This window comes from Salminus brasiliensis, chromosome 25 (genome assembly GCF_030463535.1).
Source record: "Salminus brasiliensis chromosome 25, fSalBra1.hap2, whole genome shotgun sequence".
NCBI classification, from domain to species: Eukaryota; Metazoa; Chordata; class Actinopteri; order Characiformes; family Bryconidae; genus Salminus; species Salminus brasiliensis.
Genome location: NC_132902.1, coordinates 20,798,765 through 20,821,425, shown reverse-complemented (window position 1 = coordinate 20,821,425; position 22,661 = coordinate 20,798,765). Strand labels below are relative to the sequence as shown.

At 44.6% G+C, this 22,661-nt stretch overlaps 2 protein-coding genes across 4 annotated transcripts in view; one reads left to right on the top strand and one right to left on the bottom strand.

The window, feature by feature from the left end:
* LOC140548220 (neural-cadherin) overlaps positions 1 to 7,282 on the top strand; it is a 343,076-nt gene extending 335,794 nt beyond the window's left edge. Inside the window, exons 32-33 of the mRNA XM_072671671.1 lie at positions 1,548 to 1,702; positions 4,279 to 7,282. Of these exons, the coding sequence (XP_072527772.1) occupies positions 1,548 to 1,702; positions 4,279 to 4,851 (728 nt within the window). The 3' untranslated portion in view covers positions 4,852 to 7,282. The remainder of the gene's footprint in view (positions 1 to 1,547; positions 1,703 to 4,278) is intronic.
* A 258-nt stretch (positions 7,283 to 7,540) lies between these two features.
* dpy19l3 (dpy-19 like C-mannosyltransferase 3) overlaps positions 7,541 to 22,661 on the bottom strand; it is a 64,116-nt gene continuing 48,995 nt past the window's right edge. For all 3 annotated transcript variants that reach the window (XM_072671674.1, XM_072671675.1, XM_072671673.1), the window contains 3 exons: positions 22,029 to 22,161; positions 16,671 to 16,829; positions 7,541 to 10,788 (listed from right to left, as the gene is read on the bottom strand). In XM_072671674.1, coding sequence (XP_072527775.1) covers positions 10,600 to 10,788; positions 16,671 to 16,829; positions 22,029 to 22,161 — 481 coding nt within the window. In that variant the 3' untranslated portion in view covers positions 7,541 to 10,599. The remainder of the gene's footprint in view (positions 10,789 to 16,670; positions 16,830 to 22,028; positions 22,162 to 22,661) is intronic.

The following is a 22,661-nucleotide window of genomic DNA, read 5'->3' as shown; positions in this document are numbered from 1 at the left end:
TATCTAGAACTTCCAGAAAGCCTAAAGTAGATTTCTTGACCGGAACTGGTCCCACTGACTGGAAACTGGTTCATTCCTCTGTCAGTTTGTAATTATGTTGGTGGTTAATCACACCTATTAGGTCTTCAGCTCTGCCCATGAAGTTTCAGTCAGTGAGAGAACCAATGAGCTTAGCCTTATCTACCTAAATATCACTAAAGCCCCTTTCAGACAGCAGGCATTTTCTAGACATTACCCGGAGGAGGAGCCGTGTATGTGTGTATGTGCCCCTTGTACAAAGTCCACATAATGTCAGAGTGAGCCCATGTGTAAATAGAGCAGGTAATTTTCCAGAGAATTCACAGTGGGTCATGCTGTACCTCATACAAGCACTGGCCCTTGCCTAAACCATGCAGAACATTTTCTATAGTGAGAACACATCTGAAAAGAAAAAGCTCCGGCTGTGCGCTAGATGTGTGAAGGGCAACTGCGGAAATGTCCGGACCTGATTCTCAGAGCATTTTCCAAAGTTTATAAATGAAAACAGTTTAAGAAAAAAATCCTGAAAAAATACAAGCATGATTCTATTAATCCACAAGTGACCTGTGCTAGAAGGCCATGTGGGTTCCCTTATGGTAAATGGGTTACATTCTGGCTGACCGGTGTCATCTTCGCCAGTGTCCTGTTTTGTGGATTATTTAAAAAGCAGTCTAGGCGTATCTAAAGCGTATCAAACTCAGTGGTGGGTTCAGGGAACAAAAAAGTAAGTTTTTTTAAAGTTATCCACTCATTTTAATGTCCAGGTCCCTTGGAACACTGCACCGATACACTTGCTTCCTGAGAGCCAGTAAGAGCACAATTGTTTGATCGTTTTCCACAAATCTTCCACTCCCCAACAGTATTCCTCATCTAAGGGGCTCGAGTGGTCCAGTGGACTAAGGCACTGCCACTATGATCCGAAAATCGCTGGTCATGCTACGTGCCATCAGCAGCCAGAGGCTTCGTTGTCTTGATTGATGGCACATCTTGGTTGATGGTTGATGTCTTGGTTGATGGCACGTTCTCCCCACAATCCTAGTGTGATGTTGGTCAGCGCAGGCATCTGTTAGCTGTTGTATCAGAGCTGGGGAGCTGCCTAGCGATGCTGCGTTCACGTGTCATAAGAGATGTGCTAGTATTCACCCTCCTAGTGTTGTGGGCATTGCTAGTCATAGGGGGAGTTCACAGGAAGAGGGATTGCAGTGCTCCAAGGGGCCTTCCTGGCTCTTATATGTATCATTTCAGTGTTTCAAGGGGCCTGGACATAAAAATAAGTGGATAACGTTTTTTTGCAGTTGGACGTCAGATTTTGTTCCAAATTGGGTAGAAAATGCGTTAAATAAATTAATAAAATAAATCATTAATATTTCTTGTGATAGAATACATCTTGTGTAAATAGATGTGCTGAATAACTGTTGGCCAAATATACTTATTGACCCATTTTCCTGGTCTTTTCTTCTCGCAGTGAGAGTCCAACCGATCCCAGCACGCTGCTAACCATGTGCTTCTACTTGCTGTCTTTTTTGCAGTCCTGCTACTGGGGATTTTCCTGTACACCCGCTGGCGGAGCTACAAGGGGCTGAAGGAAGGGGTGTACCACGTGTCTGCTCACCACGATGGCTGGGAGGACATCCGAGAGAATGTGCTCAACTACGATGAAGAAGGAGGTGGAGAGGAGGACCAGGTGAGAAATGTGAAGGCTACGGAAAGTCCCGTAAGGATTTCTGACACCTGTGATGCAGAAAGACTGACGGCAGGTTTTTGCAGGGAATGTCTGCTGCAATGGCCTGATATGTTGAGCATCAGTAACGTCTCCTGGCATGGCACGTTAGAGAGAGGCACAGGTGTGCCATAACGACCTGCAACCGGGCCAGCCAAAACGTCCAACCATGGTCGTCATGACCGTCTTTCAGACGGAGGTGCCTGTCTCCCCGGCAACCTTTAACATTAGGAGCCCACCATCTCCGATTTTCCTAACAAACGTGCAACTAGGAGACATTTCTGAGACGACTGTGACAGCTTGACATTTTGCCCCTGACATTTCACTGAAAGCGAGCACTCAGGGGAAGGAAGTTTCTCATCTTGCACTTCCGAAGGTGGGAGGAAGAAGGGAAAAAGGGAGGCGTCAATTTTGGGAGAAGAAATATGGAAAGCGATGCCAGCAGGTGGTAGTTTAGACTGTTTCAGTGTTCGTTTTAGCGCTGAAGCTGAAGTGTTTGATGGTGCCGCATGTATCCCCCACTGTCACACTCATATCCGCTTTATGCAAAACCATGTAATATGCTTATCACATACGCAGTAGCACTCTGATCCTCTACAGTTCATCAGATGAGTCTTCACACATCAGGTAATCAATTACTGTGCACACCCACACCTGTACCACTCACCACTCCACTCCACTCTCTCTCGCTCCCACTCCACCACTCCCCTGCCATCTTATCCTCCCGAGGCTTAAGTTTCTTTTCTCTCCGGCGGAAAAAGTGCCCTCGCGGTAACGAGTGGAATCGGTTTTGGCTGAATTGGATTAATGCAGAAGCGATTATGCCATGTTACATAAAAAAGAAAGAGGGCTGTTGCCTAGCCGTCATGTTTCACTGTGTCAACTTAGCAGTCTGCTCACTCTGTCGTCCCCGGAGAGCTTCTGTCTTTTTCTCCTCCTCTCTTCCTGTCTCAGGTGGAGAGAAAGAGGGAAAGAGAGAGCAAGAGAGAGAGAGGTGCACTCACAGAAACTAATCAGGCTTTAGCATTACTGGCATGAATCAGGATTTATGCCATTAACGGTTAGCAGAAGAACAAATTCTGTAATGAAGACAAACCGAGCCGCTTATGTTATCAGTGCCTGCTATTGTGCTGTTATTAGGCCATGGATCAAGTGTCACACACTCGCTTCATTACAACCCCTGCACTCATTTCATATTATGGTAAAAAAAAAAAAACAAAAAAAAACACTATATGCCATATTAGCTCTTAAAAGGGTAGACTGGCCAAAGAATCTCTTTTACGCAATTTGCACAATACCGTACCCCAAATGTAGTCAATCAGCCAAGACCTGTTTAGTGCCTGAAGTTTGCTTGTCTGGCTCTGCACTAGAGCTACGAGGCTAATGTAGCAAACAAGTCATAGAAGCTCATACCCGGCTGACTAGCACTGTGGACACTGCTTTCCTAAGTCATCACACACCTGCCTGAAACCATGTCAAGGTCTTAAGGATTCTCAAAAATAGACGCTTGTGAGTTTTCTAGTAAATACATTTGTCTGTCAGCTTTTTCCCTTTTTCTCCCAATTTGGTTATGCCAATTAACCCACGCATTCGCTCCCAACACTGGGAGGGTAAGAACCACAGATGCAGCAATGCCAGGCAGTGGACAGCTAACAGATAACAGACGCCTGTGCCGGCCAACATAGCTTATTAGTGATAAGGGGAGACAGACAGCCAATTGTGCTCTTTCAGACTCAAAGCTCCACTGCTTATTTTTTTTTACAGGAGTTCACAGGAAGAGGGATTGCAGTGCTCCAAGGGGCCTTCCTGGCTCTTATATGTATCATTCCAGTGTTTCAAGGAGCCTGGACATAAAAATTAGTGGATAACGTTCCTTTTATGTTCAATTTTTTTTGTAGTTGGACGTCAGATTTTGTTCCAAATTGGGTAGAAAATGCGGTAAATAAATTAATAAAATAAATCATAAAAAAACTGCTGAGTGTTCTGACACTGTATGGCATACTGTAATTTGTAAGCTATGTTTTTAGCTAGGCAAACATTGGTCAAGGTCAAGACTGAGTCAAGACTGCGTCCGAAACCAGGTCACAATCGAGACCCAAGGAAATAGTACTCTTACAGACCGAGTGTTTTACAAACCTTCATTGGTGACACTGTAGCTGGTCTGTCAACAAAGAAAGTCCAAGAAAAGTCTGAGGCAAAGGTCCAGGCCTGCACTCGAGTACTAGTCCTAGTCTTAGTCGTGGTCTTAGACTACATCAGAATGCAGTTTGAGGCAACCGTGAGATGACTTGCGAGATTGAGAGGCTAAAGACTTTCATTATTTCTTGGCTACATTAGCTATGAAACTTCACTGAACATTTTAAAGAACCTACGTTTAGGTTAAGGAGAAAATCATGTAATGCGAGCCTCACATAAAGGATCACATCAATAATGCAGGCCTTTTAATGAACTTCAATTTTGCCTTCATCCTCATTCCTGTCTTCATTTATCTCCATCTCTCTCTCTCTCTCTCTCTCTCTCTCTCTCCCCCTGTTGCCCAGAATGCCTATGACATGGCGGAACTCCAGAAGTCCCTGCAGCCCAGCCCGGCTCAGTCTGTGCAGTACGGCCGCTCGCGAGCTCTGCACCACCACCCTCCATCTCAGCAGCAGCAACAGCAGCACCACCATCTGCACCAGTCCGACCCTCCGTCCCGGGCCCTGACAGCCACCAGCACTTCCTCCATGTCCTCCAGCACCACCACTACCACCACCCTCCGCCGAGACGTCCCCCCGACCCGTACCCCAGCACAGGGTCAGTGCGCCGGTCCTGGGGCAGGTCGGGCTTCCCAGCTGTCCCGCAAGAGCCTGTCTTTCTCCAGCCAAGATCTAGCACGTTACCTGTGCGAGATCATCCGGGACGCCGACCAGCACCCAGAGACGGCACCCTTCGATTCCTTGCAGGTTTTCTCCACAGAAGGCGGAGGGTCACTTGCTGGCTCACTTAGCTCCTTCAGCTCATCTGGCCTTGAGGACAGCACCACTACTAGCAGCCACGACTGCCTGAAAGAGTGGGGGCCACGCTTCGAGAAGCTCAAAGCACTTTACGAGAGGGCAGAGGCTAGTGACCTCTAAAGGACGGGAGGGGAAACTGCCTCTCCACAGCAGAACAGATGGACAAAATCTTGAAGGGAAAAACTTCAGTGTCAAGGATGGACCTGGAATCAAATGGGACTTTAAAAAAAACCTGAAGAGTTCTGCTTTGCTTTCTGTCCTTGTCTGGGATTGCGAATCTTTACAAAATGTTTTTCCCGAGGGCTGAAGGATACAGAGACAGGCTGGCATGGCCGGCGACTATCAATGAGCTGCAAATGGGAAGTGCCAGTCAAAAGGAAACGAGCATCTGTACATGGCACTTGTTCGGGATCCTGCGGCAAGCCTCTTCACAGCAGTGACTTGTGGACTGCGATGATGGGAACGGAAGCCGTTTATTAGCTCGGTGACTTATGTTGCAGGAGGACCTTCCCTGATCTATCCTGATATGCTGTCCTGTATGTCTGTATTCTGTAAGCGTTTTAACGGAAAGGGAGGCGCACCTGGACGTTTCGGGATGGGCAGTTTTTTCCGTGGCCACCGCTGGTTTGCTTTTCTAAATCTGTTAGCTACCTGTGCTGTCTCCAGTGACCCACTGTGCTCATCAGTTCCACCTCTCGGACTCAGTCGCAGCTGATTTGTCTCTATTTTATTCACACCACTTCCCTCGTAAATTTCGCTCCCCTTCACATGGACCAAGGGGAGGAAGGAGAGACTGTGAAAAAGGGAGAGGACGTGTTAGAAGCACTAAAAGAAAACGAGGCAGAGAGCGGCCTTATTGTTCAGCCCTTTCCAAGACGTTCCTTGGGAATACAAATCGTGTCCCCTTCCCTCTCTCTCTCTCTCCAGCCAAAAAAGGAGACAAACCGGTTGGAATACAAATGGGTCTGGGACACACAAGGCGGAAGGCCAAGGTGGAGCAGTCTGAAGGACACTATAGAGGCTTTCTGCAATGGAGTATCATAAAGTGTCTCGCTGCAGAGCTTTCTAAATCAGTGTTGAATAACAGCACAGGTTCAGACGGAGTAAGAGAGCTGCATCGGGTAAAAGAATTGAAAGAACGTGTTTCGTGAATGTGTGTGTGTACGTGCATGCGAGATCCCATCACGTTACTGAGCGGTGGTAGGCCGTGATTTCAGAGTAGGAGCTGGACTCTGTGGTAGGAGCTTAGTGCAGGGGATCCACTCCCTCCACATTTCGCTCCCTTTAGAGAGCATTATGTCCTTAACAAAACCCGCTTACTCTACCGCAGAGCGTCACGGCATCTCTTCTCTTGCCAAAAAGAGGGAAATAAAAAAGAATTCGAAAGCAAGCATTTTCCCTTCCAATCGCATTACACGCCCCTGCCGAGAAACCTGATGAACCTCAGCAGCGAGCTGAATCCAGGCCAGAACATGCAGAAGTCAGTGTATGTAGTGAACCCCCTGGTCCCCGACACTAAAGCATCCCAACATGTCCTGTTGTAATGGGCTTCAGTGGCAGTGGCATGCAGTAAACACAGGGCAGGGGAGGCCTGAAGGTTCTCCAGTCTGTTCTTTGTGCTGATTTTGACCCCCCCCCTCCTCACTATAGATGGAATACAGAAAAGCCATGTGGCCTCCCCCTTGCGAGGCCGCAAATGCCAACCTTGTATTCTGTACATTCTGAGGTAGTGTTTGTGCCCCCTCCCGTCATCATTTTTTTTCCCTTCTTATTTCAGTGGTTTTTATTGTGCAGCGCCGTTTGTGGAGCGTGACAGTCCAGCTGTGGAGAGTAGGAGTGTGCTAAAAGACATCAGAGAGCTAATCCTAATGTGAACTGATTGCTCACTGTCATGCTGTGAACCAAAGGATCATGGGAGTTGGAGAAGTCGACAGAAGAGTCGTCACTCTTATTACTGATCTCAAAAGTGCCAATTTTTCCAAAGGCAGCAACACGAGAATAAAATGAGCTTTTCAAGTTGAGGCTAGGAAATGGCTCTGCTAGCGCTGTGCTTGCTATTTCATGCACAAGATAAAGGATCCCAGAGGACTGGAGTTCCGATTCATCCTGGTAACGCGATTGAAGAGGATAAACGATTCTGAGGTGAAAATAATAGTCAATGAGAGATGCAAAGGGTCCGTTTCCAATTCCCTGGAGTTCCGATCACGCCAGGCAGACCGGTGCCACCTGGCAGCTTCGAACAAAGGTCCACTTTTGATTTGTGTGAAGAGTATATAGTAACTGCATATTGTGAGATGTTTTTACCTCATTTGTACATACCGAACAGGAGTTACTGCTTTTCAAAGAAATATCAGATCCCTTTTTGAGAAATATCGAGACGAAGAGACTCTGCTTCTGCTGTTGAACGTGAGCTATTACCCCCACTCCCTTCTTTTCTTTTCTTTTTTTCATATTTCTTTCGGTAGGTGAAAAATATCTTGCTGTTTTGTATTTGCATCATTTGACATGTTTGCTTATTTTCTTTCTCAATGAATAAAGTTATTTACTACTATTATTGTTTCAGAGATTATTGATGCACTTGCTCAGAAGAAGAAACACTTTTCTGTTAAAAAGCTTTTTAAATTCAAGTGGCACCGGGGCGATAACGAGAACTTATTTTGACGCTGAACCTGAGCAGTAATTAGTCTGTAATAGAGCCTCGGCTGGAAAGAATACCACTTCAGCAGAGACGCTCACTTTTGTTAGCGAATCTTTGATCTATGTGCATCCGAGGAGTCAGTGCGCCGTGAATATAAAGCATGAACGAATCAAAAAGACAAATCCTCTTTTATTACAAAACTGCAAAACACCGAACACAGACAACGGCAGTCACAGAACTGAAAAGAAACCTTTCAGGTGATAATGATATAGTACAACTGCTCATTCGCTCCGGAACACCACAGGATCAATCCAGTGCAATCTGGCACCCTGCGTTCCCCCGTGGACCACGTTATCAACGACGCCTGAGGAATCTGACAATTCACTTACATCCCTTTTAACATTCCTCCCAATCCAAACAAGGGTCCTGCTGTAAACAGGCAAAAAAAAACTCCTAGGGTTGGGCGGTATCCTTCTTTTTTCATACTTACTGTGGCGATAATACACAGGGTTAGGTAAGGTTAGTTTGCTTACAGAGTCACCAACTAACTGAACACTGTGCACACTGTTAAATGAATCATTAAGTAAATGTTAAACTGCTACAAATCAGGAGAGATAAACTGATAACACTCAATTCAACTCTGGCAGACCAAAAGCCCACTTATAAACGTGCAGACAAAAATGACTTGAGTGAGTCATTTTGAGCAAACGAGTCATTTTTCTTTTGTTGGATCTGTAGCCGACACAGTAAGCTAATATTTGCTCAGTAAGCTAATATTTGAGTACCACACAGCACAGTGCAGCCGTGTCTGGGAGTGAAGTCAAGGAACTGAAGTGCCAAAATCGTAACGTGACCAATTATGCTGTGTTTGGACGCATAGCCAGCCAGCTAGGCTTAGTTAAGTTAGCTAGTAGGCTAAACACCACAGTACAGACTGTGTTCCAGCTAACTGAGGCTCAAATCCCACACGTTTAGAGGATAAAGCCTCATATCCAAGAGCACAAAGTCGAGTGAATGGTCTTTGGAGTCAGACTTAAAAACCGGTAATGTGGCGCAACAGCCAACACCACTACCTGCCAGTGATCTACCACACCATGTGGGAGACTGGGGTTCGATTTCTGGTCTTGGGGACTATATTTCACTGCACCAATAAGAATCCTTGGGCAAGACTCCTACTACGATACATCGCCCCCCTCTGTAATCTCATAAGTCATGCGTTTTGGTTGTTTGATGCGTTTCCATCTCTGACTACGACTATCTGACTCATCCTCGTTGGCTTGCTCTCTTTTTTATTTTGTTGGCCCACCTGTTTGTTTCTCCACCCGTTTTCAGCTCATATCTTCACCAGCCTGTGAGCTTCCACAGCACCCTCACCCTGTGGCCCATTAAAAAAAGGTGCATGGGTAAATGGGCTTATTTGGATGTGTCCAAGAGAAACGCAGAACAGAAATTTCACCTCATGCATCCTCATTTGGAGATACGTCATCATTTTGAAATGCCGCAGTTACTGCATCACTGCTATACCGCCCAACCTCATGTGTACCGCTAAACAACGCGCAGCATACATGGCCACTCGTACTGCAAATGGATCTGGCCTGAAGTCGATTTCAACATAAAGATTTACAACATTTAACGCAGAGACTTTCCATACAGCTCAAACTGAGGTTCCCTTTTAAAAATGACCGAGAAGACCTATATACACATATTTCCCACTGGAAGTCTTTTAAGGATTATTGTTGCAGACACTGTGGAGAACATCAAAGAATGGATTTAGGGCATGATAGTTCAATCCATAAAAAATACATTTCAGTAGTGATCTGGGCCTGAAGCAGCCTGAGAAGTAATATAAAAACCAGATTATCCCGAAGGTGTTGCTCTGAGTTGGAAAAAACTTGAACTGAACCAGGCTATTAGGAAAATGGCAAGGCACTTGCACACCACATCTCATTCATAAGGATCTTAATGCAACGCAAAAGGCTGAGAGAAATAACACTTCTTAGCGACGACAGTCACCTCTTTCTGCAGAACACTGAATATATTACATCACCCCAAGAGAGAGAAGAGAAGAGTGAAGAAGCCTTTTTTCCCAGCAGTTTCACTCCGCACAAGTGTCACCTAAGCAATCGGATGCATTAATAATTATTAGGGTTAAATATCGGAGCATGTTACTGTCCTTGTAAACGGTAAAAGTAAACTGCGTTTCAGAGATAATTGAGTTTGCGGAGCGAAAAGCACGTTCCTCATTATTCCTTTGTCACTCAAGGCTATGTGCCAACCACTAAATTACACTGTAGCACTAATTAAAACAGAACAAATACGCAATGATATTCACAGTGCTAGAACCATTAGGTGTTACAGTGAGAATTTATGGCACCTTCACTGCACCCGTGACCAAGACTGGCTCTTATTAGTCACCGCTATAGAGATGTAGAGAGAGGCAGACCTCTGCTTGTAGATGCGAGAATGGAGGGAAGAGGGAGAAAAAAAAAAGTGCTCATTAAATTTAAAAGCCAGACAGTGAGCTGCGACTCTGGGACTGAAAGCCAGAGAGATGGCACAGGCCAACAGCTTGGCTGATGTAAAGACAACACGAGGCTAGGCAATAATTACCCAAAAGTTCAAATAGATTCCCATCTCTGACTATCAAAGGGATTTGTTTGGATTCGTTGTTTTTCTTTGCACATTAGTTTTACACATATCACATTCAGCACGCGCGGGGGGGGGGTGTTGGAGATGGGCAGGGGAAACAGCAGAAGCAGAAGAGAGAGCCTACTTTAATATAGGAGCATGTATGTAAACATCACAGTTCCACATGTCCAGTGTGTGAGCACATATCAAGTGAGAGAGAGAGAGAGAGAGAGAGAGAGTACAAAAGAAACAGAAATCTAAGCAGGACATGTTTTCATCTCTCCCACTCACTCTTGCTCTCGCGTGCTCTCGCGCTCTTGTTCTCCTTTAAACTCGATCTCCTGTTGCTTTAGATCACATGGCTTGGAGCTAGAGGCTCATGCACATCCAGCATCATCTGCCCATACTGACCCAATCAGGCATCTGTCTAAACATACACATACACTCACACACTCATACAGAGCCCCCTACTGCAATCTCTCACACACACACTCACACACTCATTCTCTCACTAAACATTCCTTTCAGGTAGCCTGCGAGGCGGGGGGCTGATGTGGAGGAGGTTTCAGGAGGGGGCGCTATCGTGATCGCAGGCCCCACCACTACACCCCACTGTCTGCTTTGCTTTTCTTCTTGGCTTTCTTTAGCTTGTACACGTGAAAGGTCTTGTTTTGGAACACACGGGTGAAGAAGGTGGAGTACGGGGGCTCTCCGGTTTTGACGGCCTGGCAGAAGCGTGGGTGAGAGGCCGGCACCAGGTCGGGGTCGTTTTCACCAGGCCCGTCCATGATCTGAGGCACAAAAACACACACACACACACACACACACACACACACACACACACACACACACAGACACAGACACAGACACAGACACAGTTCTCAACTTTCCGTAGCTTACTTTCGCATCATTAGCAATGACAATGAAATATTCAGTGCTGGTCCAACTTTCCCAAAAGCATTTTAGTGTTAAGATCATCTTTACTGGTAGAGAGAGTGTTCAGTGTGATGCTCGCTCAACCGTTTAACTGACTATCTTTGAGGAAGCCTAGCTCTGAACCCAGTTCAGCCTTCACCCTTATTGTCGTTATACTTGTACAGTACAATGGAACTGCTCTTTCCTCATATCCCAGACTGGAAAAGCTGGGGTCAGAGTGCAGGGTCAGTCATGGTACCCATGGAGTGGAGAGGGTTAAGTGCCTTGCTCAAGGGCCCAAAACTGCCATCTAAGCACAGTCATGTAATCAATATCCCAGCACCCTTACCCCACCTACAGGGACAGACAGGGATTATGCCTAGTCCTGGACTACACAGCATGCTGAATAAAGATTTGGAGTGAGTAAGGACAAGGTACAGGACAAGGCATAGGCCCTGTCTGGGAAACTGACTCAGTGTATTTTTGTGTGTCACTGTGTTTGTTTATGCTATTTGTTGTTAGCCTTCAATACCTGGTTTGGTGATCAGTGCTTCATCATATCACATTAAGTGCTGGAATTTAACAAATCCAGGAGAAATCTAGAACCAAACCTTATTCTTTAAACCAGCTCGCAAATGTTTATTATTTTTAGTGTTTTTACAGTGTTTTCAGTGTTACCTAAAACCTTTGCATCGAAACACTCCGAAACACCCCTCACCCCTATGACTTTATACATTATAAGTGTGCAGGGCTGAACTGTTGTACGTTGAATGTGTGGATATAAACTATATGGACACCTACAGGAGCTTTTACGACATCCCATTCTAAACCCATAGGCATTAATATGGAGTGAGTCCCCCCTTTGCAGCTCTAACAGCAGCAGGTCTGGAGCTCTGCAGTTACTGAGTCAGCAGAGCGTTGGAGACTTTTCTGTACTCGGCCCTGACCCAGCTCTATTACTTTACGTGGTCTGACACTTGGTGGCTAAGCTGCTCTCTGTGGTTCCTAAACTTGTCTTCTCTTTTCAATAATACCACTCACAGCTGATGGTGGAAGATCTAGAAGGGAAAAAAATTCACAGTCGGTGACACCTATTACAGAATTACACTGAAATTCAGTAATAATAATAATAATAATAATATATGATGATAATATTATTAAAATATTATAATTATAATATTTATTAGAATTATGTATAATAATAACAATAATAATAATAACTCTCAATCATCTGTGGTGCCCTGAGATGGTCAGGGAGGGCAAATTCATAATAGAGGGCCAGCAGAACAGAAAGTCCAGTCACTCCATGGTGCTGAGCGTAGTTCTGGGGGAAGGAGGTGATTTGAGTTCGCTGAGAGGAGGGATCATAGTGAGGTTAGTGGGGTAAGTAGGTCTTTGAAGTAGGAAGAGGCATTGCCAAAGATACAGTGGGGTGTGAGGAGAGAAACCGTGTATTCAAGAGACGAGGAGCCAGTGAAGAGGATGATGGTTATGTATATATTAATATTCCCACACTCGCATCCTTCTAAATGTACCGCAATCTTTGAGGCCTCCAGCTAGGAATCCCAATAAGAATATTCCAGTCATTCCAGGAGACACATAAGTGAACCTGAAAACCTGGCGCAACAGACACACCACTACCAGCCAGTGAGCTGCCTCACCATGTGGGAGACTGGGGTTCGAGTCCCGGTCTGGGTGACTGTGCTGCGCTACACCAATAAGAGTCCTTGGGCAAGACTTCTAACACTGCATTGGCCCTCCTCTGTAATACGAGAACCTTGTAAGTCACTCTGGATAAGAGCGTCAGCTAAATGCCGTAAATGTAAATGTAAATGAATTCAGAGAGCTCTTTAGGACCACCCATTCTCTCACTAATGTGTGGAAAGGCAGGCTGCAGAGCTAGGTGCTTGATTTTACACACCTGTAGCAGTGGGACTGAATAAAAGACTGGAATTCAATGTTTAAGAGGTGTGTCCCAATACTTTTGTCCATATAGCGTATATAAATGTCTTGATTTTTGCAAGGTCACCGAACAATTCGTCCAACTGTAGTAAGATGATGTAAAAATGACATGGTGAAGTAAAGTTTTTTTTCGTTTACCTACTAAACCCATATTTATTTATTTATTTCATTTATTTATTGTCCCTGTCCAAAGATAAACTAAAATTTCCTAAAATGGTAACTTTACAGGAGGTGGCAAAAAAATTTTTTTTATGGAAGTTAATGTATCAGTTAGAGCATTCTATTGGTCCATTCATCCAGAATTATTTACACAGTGTACATATATCTATATATATATATATATATATATATATATATATATATATATATATATGCTGAGAGAAAAAAAATTGCCAACAAATGAAAAGAACATGATTCATCACTTACTCCAGATGCAGTTCAAGCCAACATCATCCATGATGTGTCAGATATCTGAACAGAACAAGCTAACATTTATAAACACTGGCTTCTGTAAAACTGGCCAAACTCTTGATTTATCCACTTTAAAACTCCTTCAAAAATTTATGTAATCCAGCTTTTAAAAAGCTGTTCGTTCTAATAGCATGGATAGACCACATTTACATATGTATGCAAAACTTTGGACTCATCATCCTTAAAAAGTTCCGGTTACTCTAATTGGATGCCCCATCATTCAGCTCTGTTATTTTCATGTTTATAGGGAGTATGCACTGAAACAAGCTATTATCTGCCAAAGTTAAAATGCAGACCAAAGAACCAATAGTCCATGGACAGCGATGTGTAGCCAGGAACGTTCAGCTCACTGAGGCCAAAACCACACCTATTTGAATGGTGAATGGTCTTAGGAGTGTTTTCAACCGTTTCCAGGCACCTTCAGAAGACTGCTTCATCCAGGTTTGCTTGCTTTCCCTTTTGACCAAACTTGGCATGTCGCTAAACTCGCCACTACAGTAGGTTTGTTTTTTTTTCTACCCGTTTTCAGTTTCGTGATTAGCAATATTTACACTGAACGCTAACGCTGCCGCTCACTGGACTCAGAGTGACTGTAGTGTCTCCTGCCACCTGTGACATCACATGCATACTGTTAAAGTTGGCCATGCTCTATTTCAGATCACATTGATTCGTCTGTCCCAAAAAGATCCCTCTATGAGCCAAAGAAGCAGACTTCAGAAAGCAAACATGTCCTGGCTGATTGACTGCATCTGAGGTCAGTGATGAATCAGGTTACCTTGACATGGTGCTTTACTATTCCTTTACTATGCAATGGTGATGAATCCAGGTCCGGAAAGTAAACTTCCACTTGGATTTTTACTTTCTGGTCCTCTGCTTTAACAGATATGGCCTAAAGAAATAACACCCACCCCCTAAAACCCCCAAAGAAACAGAGTTCCAGGCTTTTGCATTCTTGCATAAGCACTCAGAGTTCTAACACCTCTACTGCCTCCTTACCTGAGGTGAGTGAAATAGCAGCCTATCCTGCAAGTAGCTTATTATCCTGCATAATGATATCGTCTTAAATACATCCTGTCTGTATTCATTTCAGTAAACAGCGGTAAAATCCCAGTATTGAGAATCTTTATCTTTGAACAAAATCAAAGAGATCTGCCCTAAAGTGTTTAAACATTCACTTTGTAAATATTCCCAAATTAATTTACGGGCTGCGGGACAAGACTTGAGATGAGTTAATCAAAGAAAGCCAGTTTCCACACCACCCACAGGTATCGGAAACACTGCAGGCACCTCTTTGAATTCTCAATGCACTTTGCATTCAACAGGTTTCCAGTTCTGACACCACCAGGCTGGAGATCCATCAAGGCCATCAAAACCCCCCCTCCACCCCCCCACCCCCCCACCCCCCCAATCTGCGTAAGAGATGGAGACGAATTTGAAATATCAACACACACAAACACACACACACACATGCAGAGGAATTTGAGCATCGTCGGGGCATTGGATCAGACAGGATTTTGAAGACAGCCTGGAGGGATCCAAAGTAGGTGTGAGTCATCTTCTGGCTGCATCAAACGGGTGGGAGAGAGAGAGAAGGCCTTTTTCATGACTGGGCCATGTGCAGATCAGAGGAGGTGAGTTGCACAGCCTCCAACACGTCTGTAATCGAGCTCTTTCAAAGCAGCCTCTGCTGCAGGAGGCGTCTGCGTGAAGTTTGATGAGACCCAGCCGGCGAGACGTTTACCGCTTAGTCCTAATTTTAGCCATCTTGGGTTGTCTGGATCAATTGCAGTGTTGAATCATGTTGTTCGCAATCAAAAACATCTCTGTGGCGGCTTTATGCCCCATATTCAGCACAGCTCAGTTCTGCATGCCCCTTAAAAAAAACACGGCTGGTCTAAACCAGAAAGCTCATCTAACCTCTCTAAGAACATCATATTCATCCAACCTGCTTCAGCTCCACAGGTTATTGTATGTTCTACAGCTGTGTTTTTACTGTATTTACATTTTTCTCATTTCATAGTCCACCTGCCGCCAATAGTAGAATCTATCCAGCAGAAATACTGGCTATTAGGAACACTACACTAATACTAGGTAGGTCCTCTATTTGCCTTCAAAACAGCCTCAACTCTTCAAGGCATGGATTTCATAAGATGCTGGCAAACTTCCTTTGAGGTTCTGGTCCATGTAGACAGGACTGTGTCACTCAATTCCTGCAGGCAGATTGTTCAGAAGCACCTTCATGCTGCGAATCTCCTGTTCTGCCACATCCTAAAGGTGTTTTATTGGACTCTGGAAAACTGAGATTCATCAGATCGCCCAGTACCTAGTTTTAGTGATCTGTACCCACTGCAGCCTCAGCTTTCTGGCCTTGACTGGTGCGGTTAGCTGGTGCGGTGAAGCTGGGGACCCGGCACTTTTCTTTTGAGGGTGTCGGCTGCCCGGCAATGCTGCATCGGAGGCAGTTGGAAAAGAGGCGGTGGCTTAATTTGCATGTATTGGAGGGGACATGTGTTAAGTTGTTACCCTACTTGTGTAGGGAGCATTGCTTGTGCTAGGGGGAGTTACGAACAGGTGGGTCCCCCGAACGAATCAGCTCATTAAGCTTCTTTCACTTAGCTGGTTCCCTTCAGGATAAGGATGCAAATCAGATTTTGTGAAAACAGAAACTACTGACTGAGACATCCCCAGCTAACTAGAAGTATTTAGCAAAACAAGTGAAGAAAAACAACAGCAGAGCTCAGCAGGAATTAAAAAATAAATAAATAAATAAAAAAAGTTACCAGGAAATCAATTACAGCACATGCTGGAGTAGAGACGGATGTTAATGTGCAATTGTGCACACATACAAACAAATGCTGTTTGCACCATGCGAGTCTCACTGTTTCCTTGTTAATTTGCTCTCACCCCATTTAGTTTTATATTTACACCATCATGCGCAATGTGCGGAACTGTAATACTGCTGCATGACTGTACACAAGAATGCTAACGACATAAAAAACACAGTAGCAGCGTCTTAATTAAAGCAAACCTGCACTTATTTCTAACAAGAACAAAGGCATTTGTGTGTGTGCTTTTTAAATACACAGGAAATAACACATCTGAAAGCTAATCGTAATCCAGGCAAGCATGAAACCGTGTTCAAGACAATACTTGTTTAATATTTGCTTATTAAGAGCTCCGAAACTTTTCTGAGGGAGAACAGACTTATTGAGTCTTATAGAGTGCATACAGGTTTGAGCTACTAGAACTAGAAGTATTAAGTAATAGCAGCTACACTGGAGGGGTCTGGGTTTAGTGTGTAGGGAGTGGGGTGTAGAAGACCTACATGCCCATTGGAGAGGTCAAGGAGGTCCCTCAGCCTGCAGCCCCGACTGTGCCGACGCTCGTAGCAGATACTGTCCTCCAACACCACATAGTCCGCCCCTACAGAGCGCAGCACTCTGTGGACCTCCTCTGCAGACTGCCGGGCATAGATCTGATACACCTGAGAGAGAGAGAGAGAGAGAGAGAGAGAGAAAGAAAGAGAGAGAGAGAGAGAGAGAGACGGGGGTAGTATGCAAGAGTACGTTGTATAGATATAAATCATAGCTGCTACCTTGAAGCTTGATATCTTGTCTATAATTTCATCCATTTTTATAGATTATAGACCACCATATGGTGCCATAATCTACATAAGCAGTTTTGTTTTAATAGAGTAACTAAATCTGGGAGAAGGACCAATTACTGAAGCTCCTTCTTCCAATCGAACATAAAATAAATTCCCAAGTTTTCATACCACCTCCTCGTTCCCCATCTCCTCCCTGTTACTCAGTCCTATCCGTCAGTCCTACTCATATCCGTTAGTCCTCTACTCATTAGCAAGGCTGGGTCCAGCCTTCTGGCTAAATGCAGATGCGTCTGAGATTTAGCAAAAACTTTTATGACCAACACAATATACCTACAAAACACATGATTTTTGGTCCATAATTTTTTTTATTTTATGTAGATTTTATAGATTTTTATAATCCACATAAGCAGTTCTGTTTTAATGGGCTAACTAAAGTCTAGGAGGAGAATCTTGCCCAAAGCTCCTTTTTCCAATCGAACGTCTTATAAAGCTTCTGTTTCCTGTGATGTCGTCGGAACTACCACAATATTACCCAACAACCCGGCACAGTTTAAGGCAAGTGTGCAATCAATTTAGGAATTCAGTTCGCCTTATGCTGAATTGCAAGATATAAATTAGGGGTGTATGAAAATATTGATAAATTTAAAAATCACAAAATAATTGAATGTCTCGATTCTCAGAAATCCAGCACCGATTTTTAATTAATAGCTGACATGCAAAAATTAGGGGAAATCGATTTGCATAACGTGCACCAGTGCCTCACAAAGACAGCTGAGCCCACTGAATGCACGAACATTTGAAGCCCAAGCGTCCCGGAGCGCTTTGTCAACACAGCCGCCTGTTGCTACGGCCTGTAGATCCTTTTAATTATTTTCCTCACACTACACTGATCCAAAAATACATTTTCCAGTGATTACCCTAACTACACATTACCCCAGTGATGAAACCATTTTTTAGTCTAGTAATTACCTAGAAATATTGATACTCCATTTCAGGTTAAGGGTTGCCACGGCACAAAACAGAGGTTAACTGTTAACACTGTTGTATTTTTGGTTGCAGAATATTACAGTGCATACTGTGTGTTTTAAAGGAAGGAAATACTGAAATATTAAGACAAAATGTAGACCACGATTCTAACACCCCGGCAGAGATGCTGGACGAGGCTGTTGGATGGTGTGCCAACACCATGGTAGAGATGCTGGGCGAGGCCAGAGGATGGTGCATTAACACCAGGGTACAGATGCTGGGCTAAGGCAGAGGAAGGTGCATTAACACCATGGTAGAGATGCTGGGCTGGGGCAGAGGAAGGTGCATTAACACCATGGTAGAGATGCTGGGCTGGGGCAGAGGAAGGTGCATTAACATCATGGTAGAGATGCTGGGCTGGGGCAGAGGAAGGTGCATTAACACCATGGTAGAGTTGCTGGGCTAGGGCAGAGGATGGTGCATTAACACCATGGTACAGATGCTGGGCTAGGGCAGAGGAAGGTGCATTAACACCATGGTAGAGATGCTGGGCTAGGGCAGAGGATGGTGCATTAACACCGGGGTACAGATGCTGGGCTAGGGCAGTGTATGGTGTGCTAACACTGCAGTAGAGATGCTGGGCTAGGGCAGTGGACAGTGCAGTAGAGATGCTGGGCTAGGGCAGAGGGCAGTGCACTAACGCCATGGTTGAGATGCTGGACTAGGGCAGAGAGCAGTGCACTAACGCCACGGTAGAGATGCTGGGCTAGGGCAGTGGACGGTGCATTAGCATGGCATGCTAACACCGCTGTAGTGATGTTGAGTAGTCATTCTATCGCTGCAGACTTTGAGACACAGGTTAACAACACAATATGTCTTTGTGATAAAATCTAGTCCATTACTACGCTACATGAGCCACACAGCTCCAGAAAAAGCAAACTTGACTTAACTGCCTAAATCCACTTGAAACGACAGCAAAAGTGTGTAAACATGATCTTTTGGTTCAACTGCTTCTTGATGAGATGGATTTTTCGTATACCGGCTCTCAGAGCTGACAAACTGATAACAAATAATGATGATGATCACAGCAGCTCTCCCCATCCACTACATCTCCAGCACAGGTGTTAACTGATCAGGTGAGACCTTCCATGTACTATAGGTGTTAATTCATCAGGGATGGTATTTCAGCCGGGTGAAGGTCAGTCTCCTCATGAGCTCTACCTCATACTCTGCAGCTGCAGAAGCCTTCGTCTGCTCTTCCTCTAATACACACCGCTCATTAGTCATGCCTCCACGCATAGGCCTCAGAGTGTGAAAGCACTACCACCCACGAAGCCCTAGAACCTTTCTGGAATCTTCAGCCTCAGCCTGCCTCCCCCTCAACCTCCGCGTTCTGCTTAATGGTCTCAGGGAAAGGTGCCGAAGCACTCCGATTAATCTCTGCTACTGACGAACACCCAAACTCCACTCCATCTGCTCCACAGAGCAGCCAAACACAACATGGCACAGCATCTCAGGGATAAAGAGAGAGAGAGAGGGAGAGAAAGAGTGAAGGGGTTGGGGTGAAAAGAAGGCCATGGGGTCCCTCTGACCTCAAAACAAATAGTCAGAGTTTAATCACGATTCTTTAGAAGATCCTAAAATTTCAAAAAACTACACGTTACGCAAAAAAGGGTTCTGTACAGTACTGAAAAAAGGTTCTTTGACTCGTAAAAAGAGTGGAACCCTTCTTGGTGCAATACAGAACCATCTGCTAAAGCTTTTCCTCCAATCCAAAGACCAGACCAATCTTCAACCAGGTAAAGAACCAAAAGAGTTGTCATGGTTCTAAACAGCACCTTTTTCTTAACTCAAGAACCTTTGAAGAACTTTGTTTTGAACTTATACCATGTGGACAAAAGTATTTGGACACCTGCTCATTCATTGTTTCTTCAAAAATCAAGGGTATTATCCTAAGAGTGTATCCTGCTTTTGTTGGAGTAACTGTGTCTATGTCCAGGAATGGCTTTATACTAGATGTCAGATCATTGCTGTGAGGATTTGATTGTGTTCACCAACAAGAGAGGTGGTAGGGTCAGAATGTTGGATTGTCACCACCCCACCTTATTCCCGACAACCAAAAGTATTGGATGGAGCACCACCATCATTCCAGTGAACAGTTCCACTGCTCCACAGCTCAATGCCCAGGAATTAGGCATAGCGCCAATAGGTTCATCTTTATCTGCTCCAGAAAGTTCTGTTCTACTGGCAGTACTTCTCTACAGGGACCACTGGAAAATCTGTGTCAGCAATGGGTGCAACTTAAGTATCTGAAGTAGCTGCACTCACTAAAAGAGGTGTCCACAAATATTTGGACATACAGCGTAGTTTAAAGCAGCATTATGTGGAAATTGAAATGTATTCTCTCTCTACAGTTGGGGACTGTTAGTAACTTTCAATCCACTACAGTAAACACAAACCGTGCTATTGGCCTCCCCTTGTGGACAGCTGTTTACATGCATTTCTGGACAAGCTGAAATACACAGAAGGGGCATTTAAAGTGATAGACGCATGTGGAATTGAGGGTTTTTTTTATGTGGCGCGGGTTAAGCGTTGTTACACAGTTCTGGTGATTATGTGACTGGGGTTAAGCGTAGTTTGCATAATGCTGCTTTAAGCAAAAAGCTATAAATGTATATATCACATGTAAATATCCAATTCTTTATGTTTGTACAGCTGTTTTAGGCAGTTTTCACTCATTATCACTGGTTTAGGGGCTCATTATCACTGGTTTAGGGGCTCATTATCACTGGTTTACTTTTATACAGAAGAATTCCAGCTGAATCACGGATCAACTGCACAATTTCAAACATCAACATTTCCACAAGCATTTATAAAAATGGTTAGGACCTAGGTTCACCCGTTAATTGCTTTTTCTTAGTTTTCTTGGACACAAACTTGCAAGCAGCGAAGAGCATCGCTATCTGGAGTCATGGCATTTGACCATGCAGGAATTCCTGCAAACAAGAAGCCGTTCTTGTAGAAGAAGGTTTTTAGCCATGCAGGCGATAAGCTGAAGCAATCACGTGGCAAAGTGAACCAATCACGCAACCTTGTGCCGATATCTTCCATACGCACAGCAGAACGAACCAAAATCCATTTGAAGAGAATCCCCTGACTGCCGATTTCAGGATGACCAGATATGGATTCTTTGGGCCACTCCTGGGCTCGAAAACAGCTTTCACACTTGACCACACATACCGAACTCTCAAGCACTACCCGAGTCCAGAACAAACTGCCCGTACTGATTATTGATTACTCATTTTTAAGGGTTTTGCTTTCCAGAGCACCAAGGGCGCTACCACCCGGCCCTGTCCTCATGCTATGCCCAGTTTTGTTGATGCCGACACCCTGCAGCTGCTTTCAGGAATGATAAGATCCACGGGAGAGACAAACTGGAGGAATTCTGTGGACAGCAGTGGGCTACAGACAATTAAAACAATACAAGCCTCCGTTTGTTTGTTTTTTTCCTATGAAAACAGGTTATGAATTTTATTCTGGCACGTTGTATTGAACGTTATTCCAGCTGATAGCATAACAGTGATTATAACAGTTTCCAACATTCCCAAATCGATGCATTCAAACTGCCGTCTTTGGACTGACGCATTACGATGCACGGGTGTGTTTTAACTCCCCTTAATGATCATTCTAGCTCGGAGGCATATGTCTGACAGGGCCTGGGCTAGGGATCAACTCTCCACTCTCATCTGACCATCCATCATAACACAAGCGCTTCCCCGTTTGTCAGGCCGCCCTGGCTGGCTTGGTTTTTTAGGCTCACACGTCGGAGTGCATCTCGGCAGGATCTGGTCTCTGGCTCATTAAGCATTCGCTATCATGACCTCCGTGGGCTGTGTGAGAGTGTGTGAATGCTTCACTTCACCCAGCCGCATCAGCCAAAATGAGCCAGCTCATTATATCCTTAATTAAAAAGCTGCCGTATCTCCGGTCCTCTCCGAGGCTCTTTGTACATGTCTGAATGGGCTGGAGTGAGAGAGGAGGAGCCAAAAATAAATAAATAAATAAATAAAATTAAATAAAGTTTAAAAAAAAAGGAAAAAGAGCTCTTACCTGCCTGGTCCTCTCCCGCAGTGCCTGATCCTCGTAGTGGGGATGGTTAGTCAGGACCCTCCCCGTGCACAGCTTTATCCCGGCAAGCAGCTGCATGCTTCCCGCAAACACTGCACGCTTGGGGGTCTTGGAGCTGCATGGAAATTTAAAAAAAAAAAAAAAAAAAAGAAAGAAAATCAGGAGCACTCGGCTTTCCACACTTTTCATGTGTCATTAACATTTAAGTGTGTTTTTGTGTGTGTATGTGTGTGTGTGTGTGTGTGTGTGTCAGGCCTGTGTAGGCGCACTAGAAGCAGCGCAAAGGCTGCAGCAAGCTGCTGACGTTAATTTCGAACAGAGGGAAGAATGTTAACTGGCTCGGCAGGAGTGCACGCAGCCATGTGTACACTTCCATTACTCAAGTGCAAAATGCTGGAATGGGAGACATTTGGGATGTGATCATCACTTTTAAGGCTCATTCCGCTGCTTTAGAGAGTTACAGCGTCATTATGATAAGTGCCGTCTGAGTGCTGAACACTGAATTTTAAAAAAGTCATTTTTTAAACATGGGGCAGAAAAAAAAAGACTAAATTCTCATTTAAGCTTTAATCTGAAATGTAACTCTTGAAGCATCCGATTAGCTGGTAATTGGAC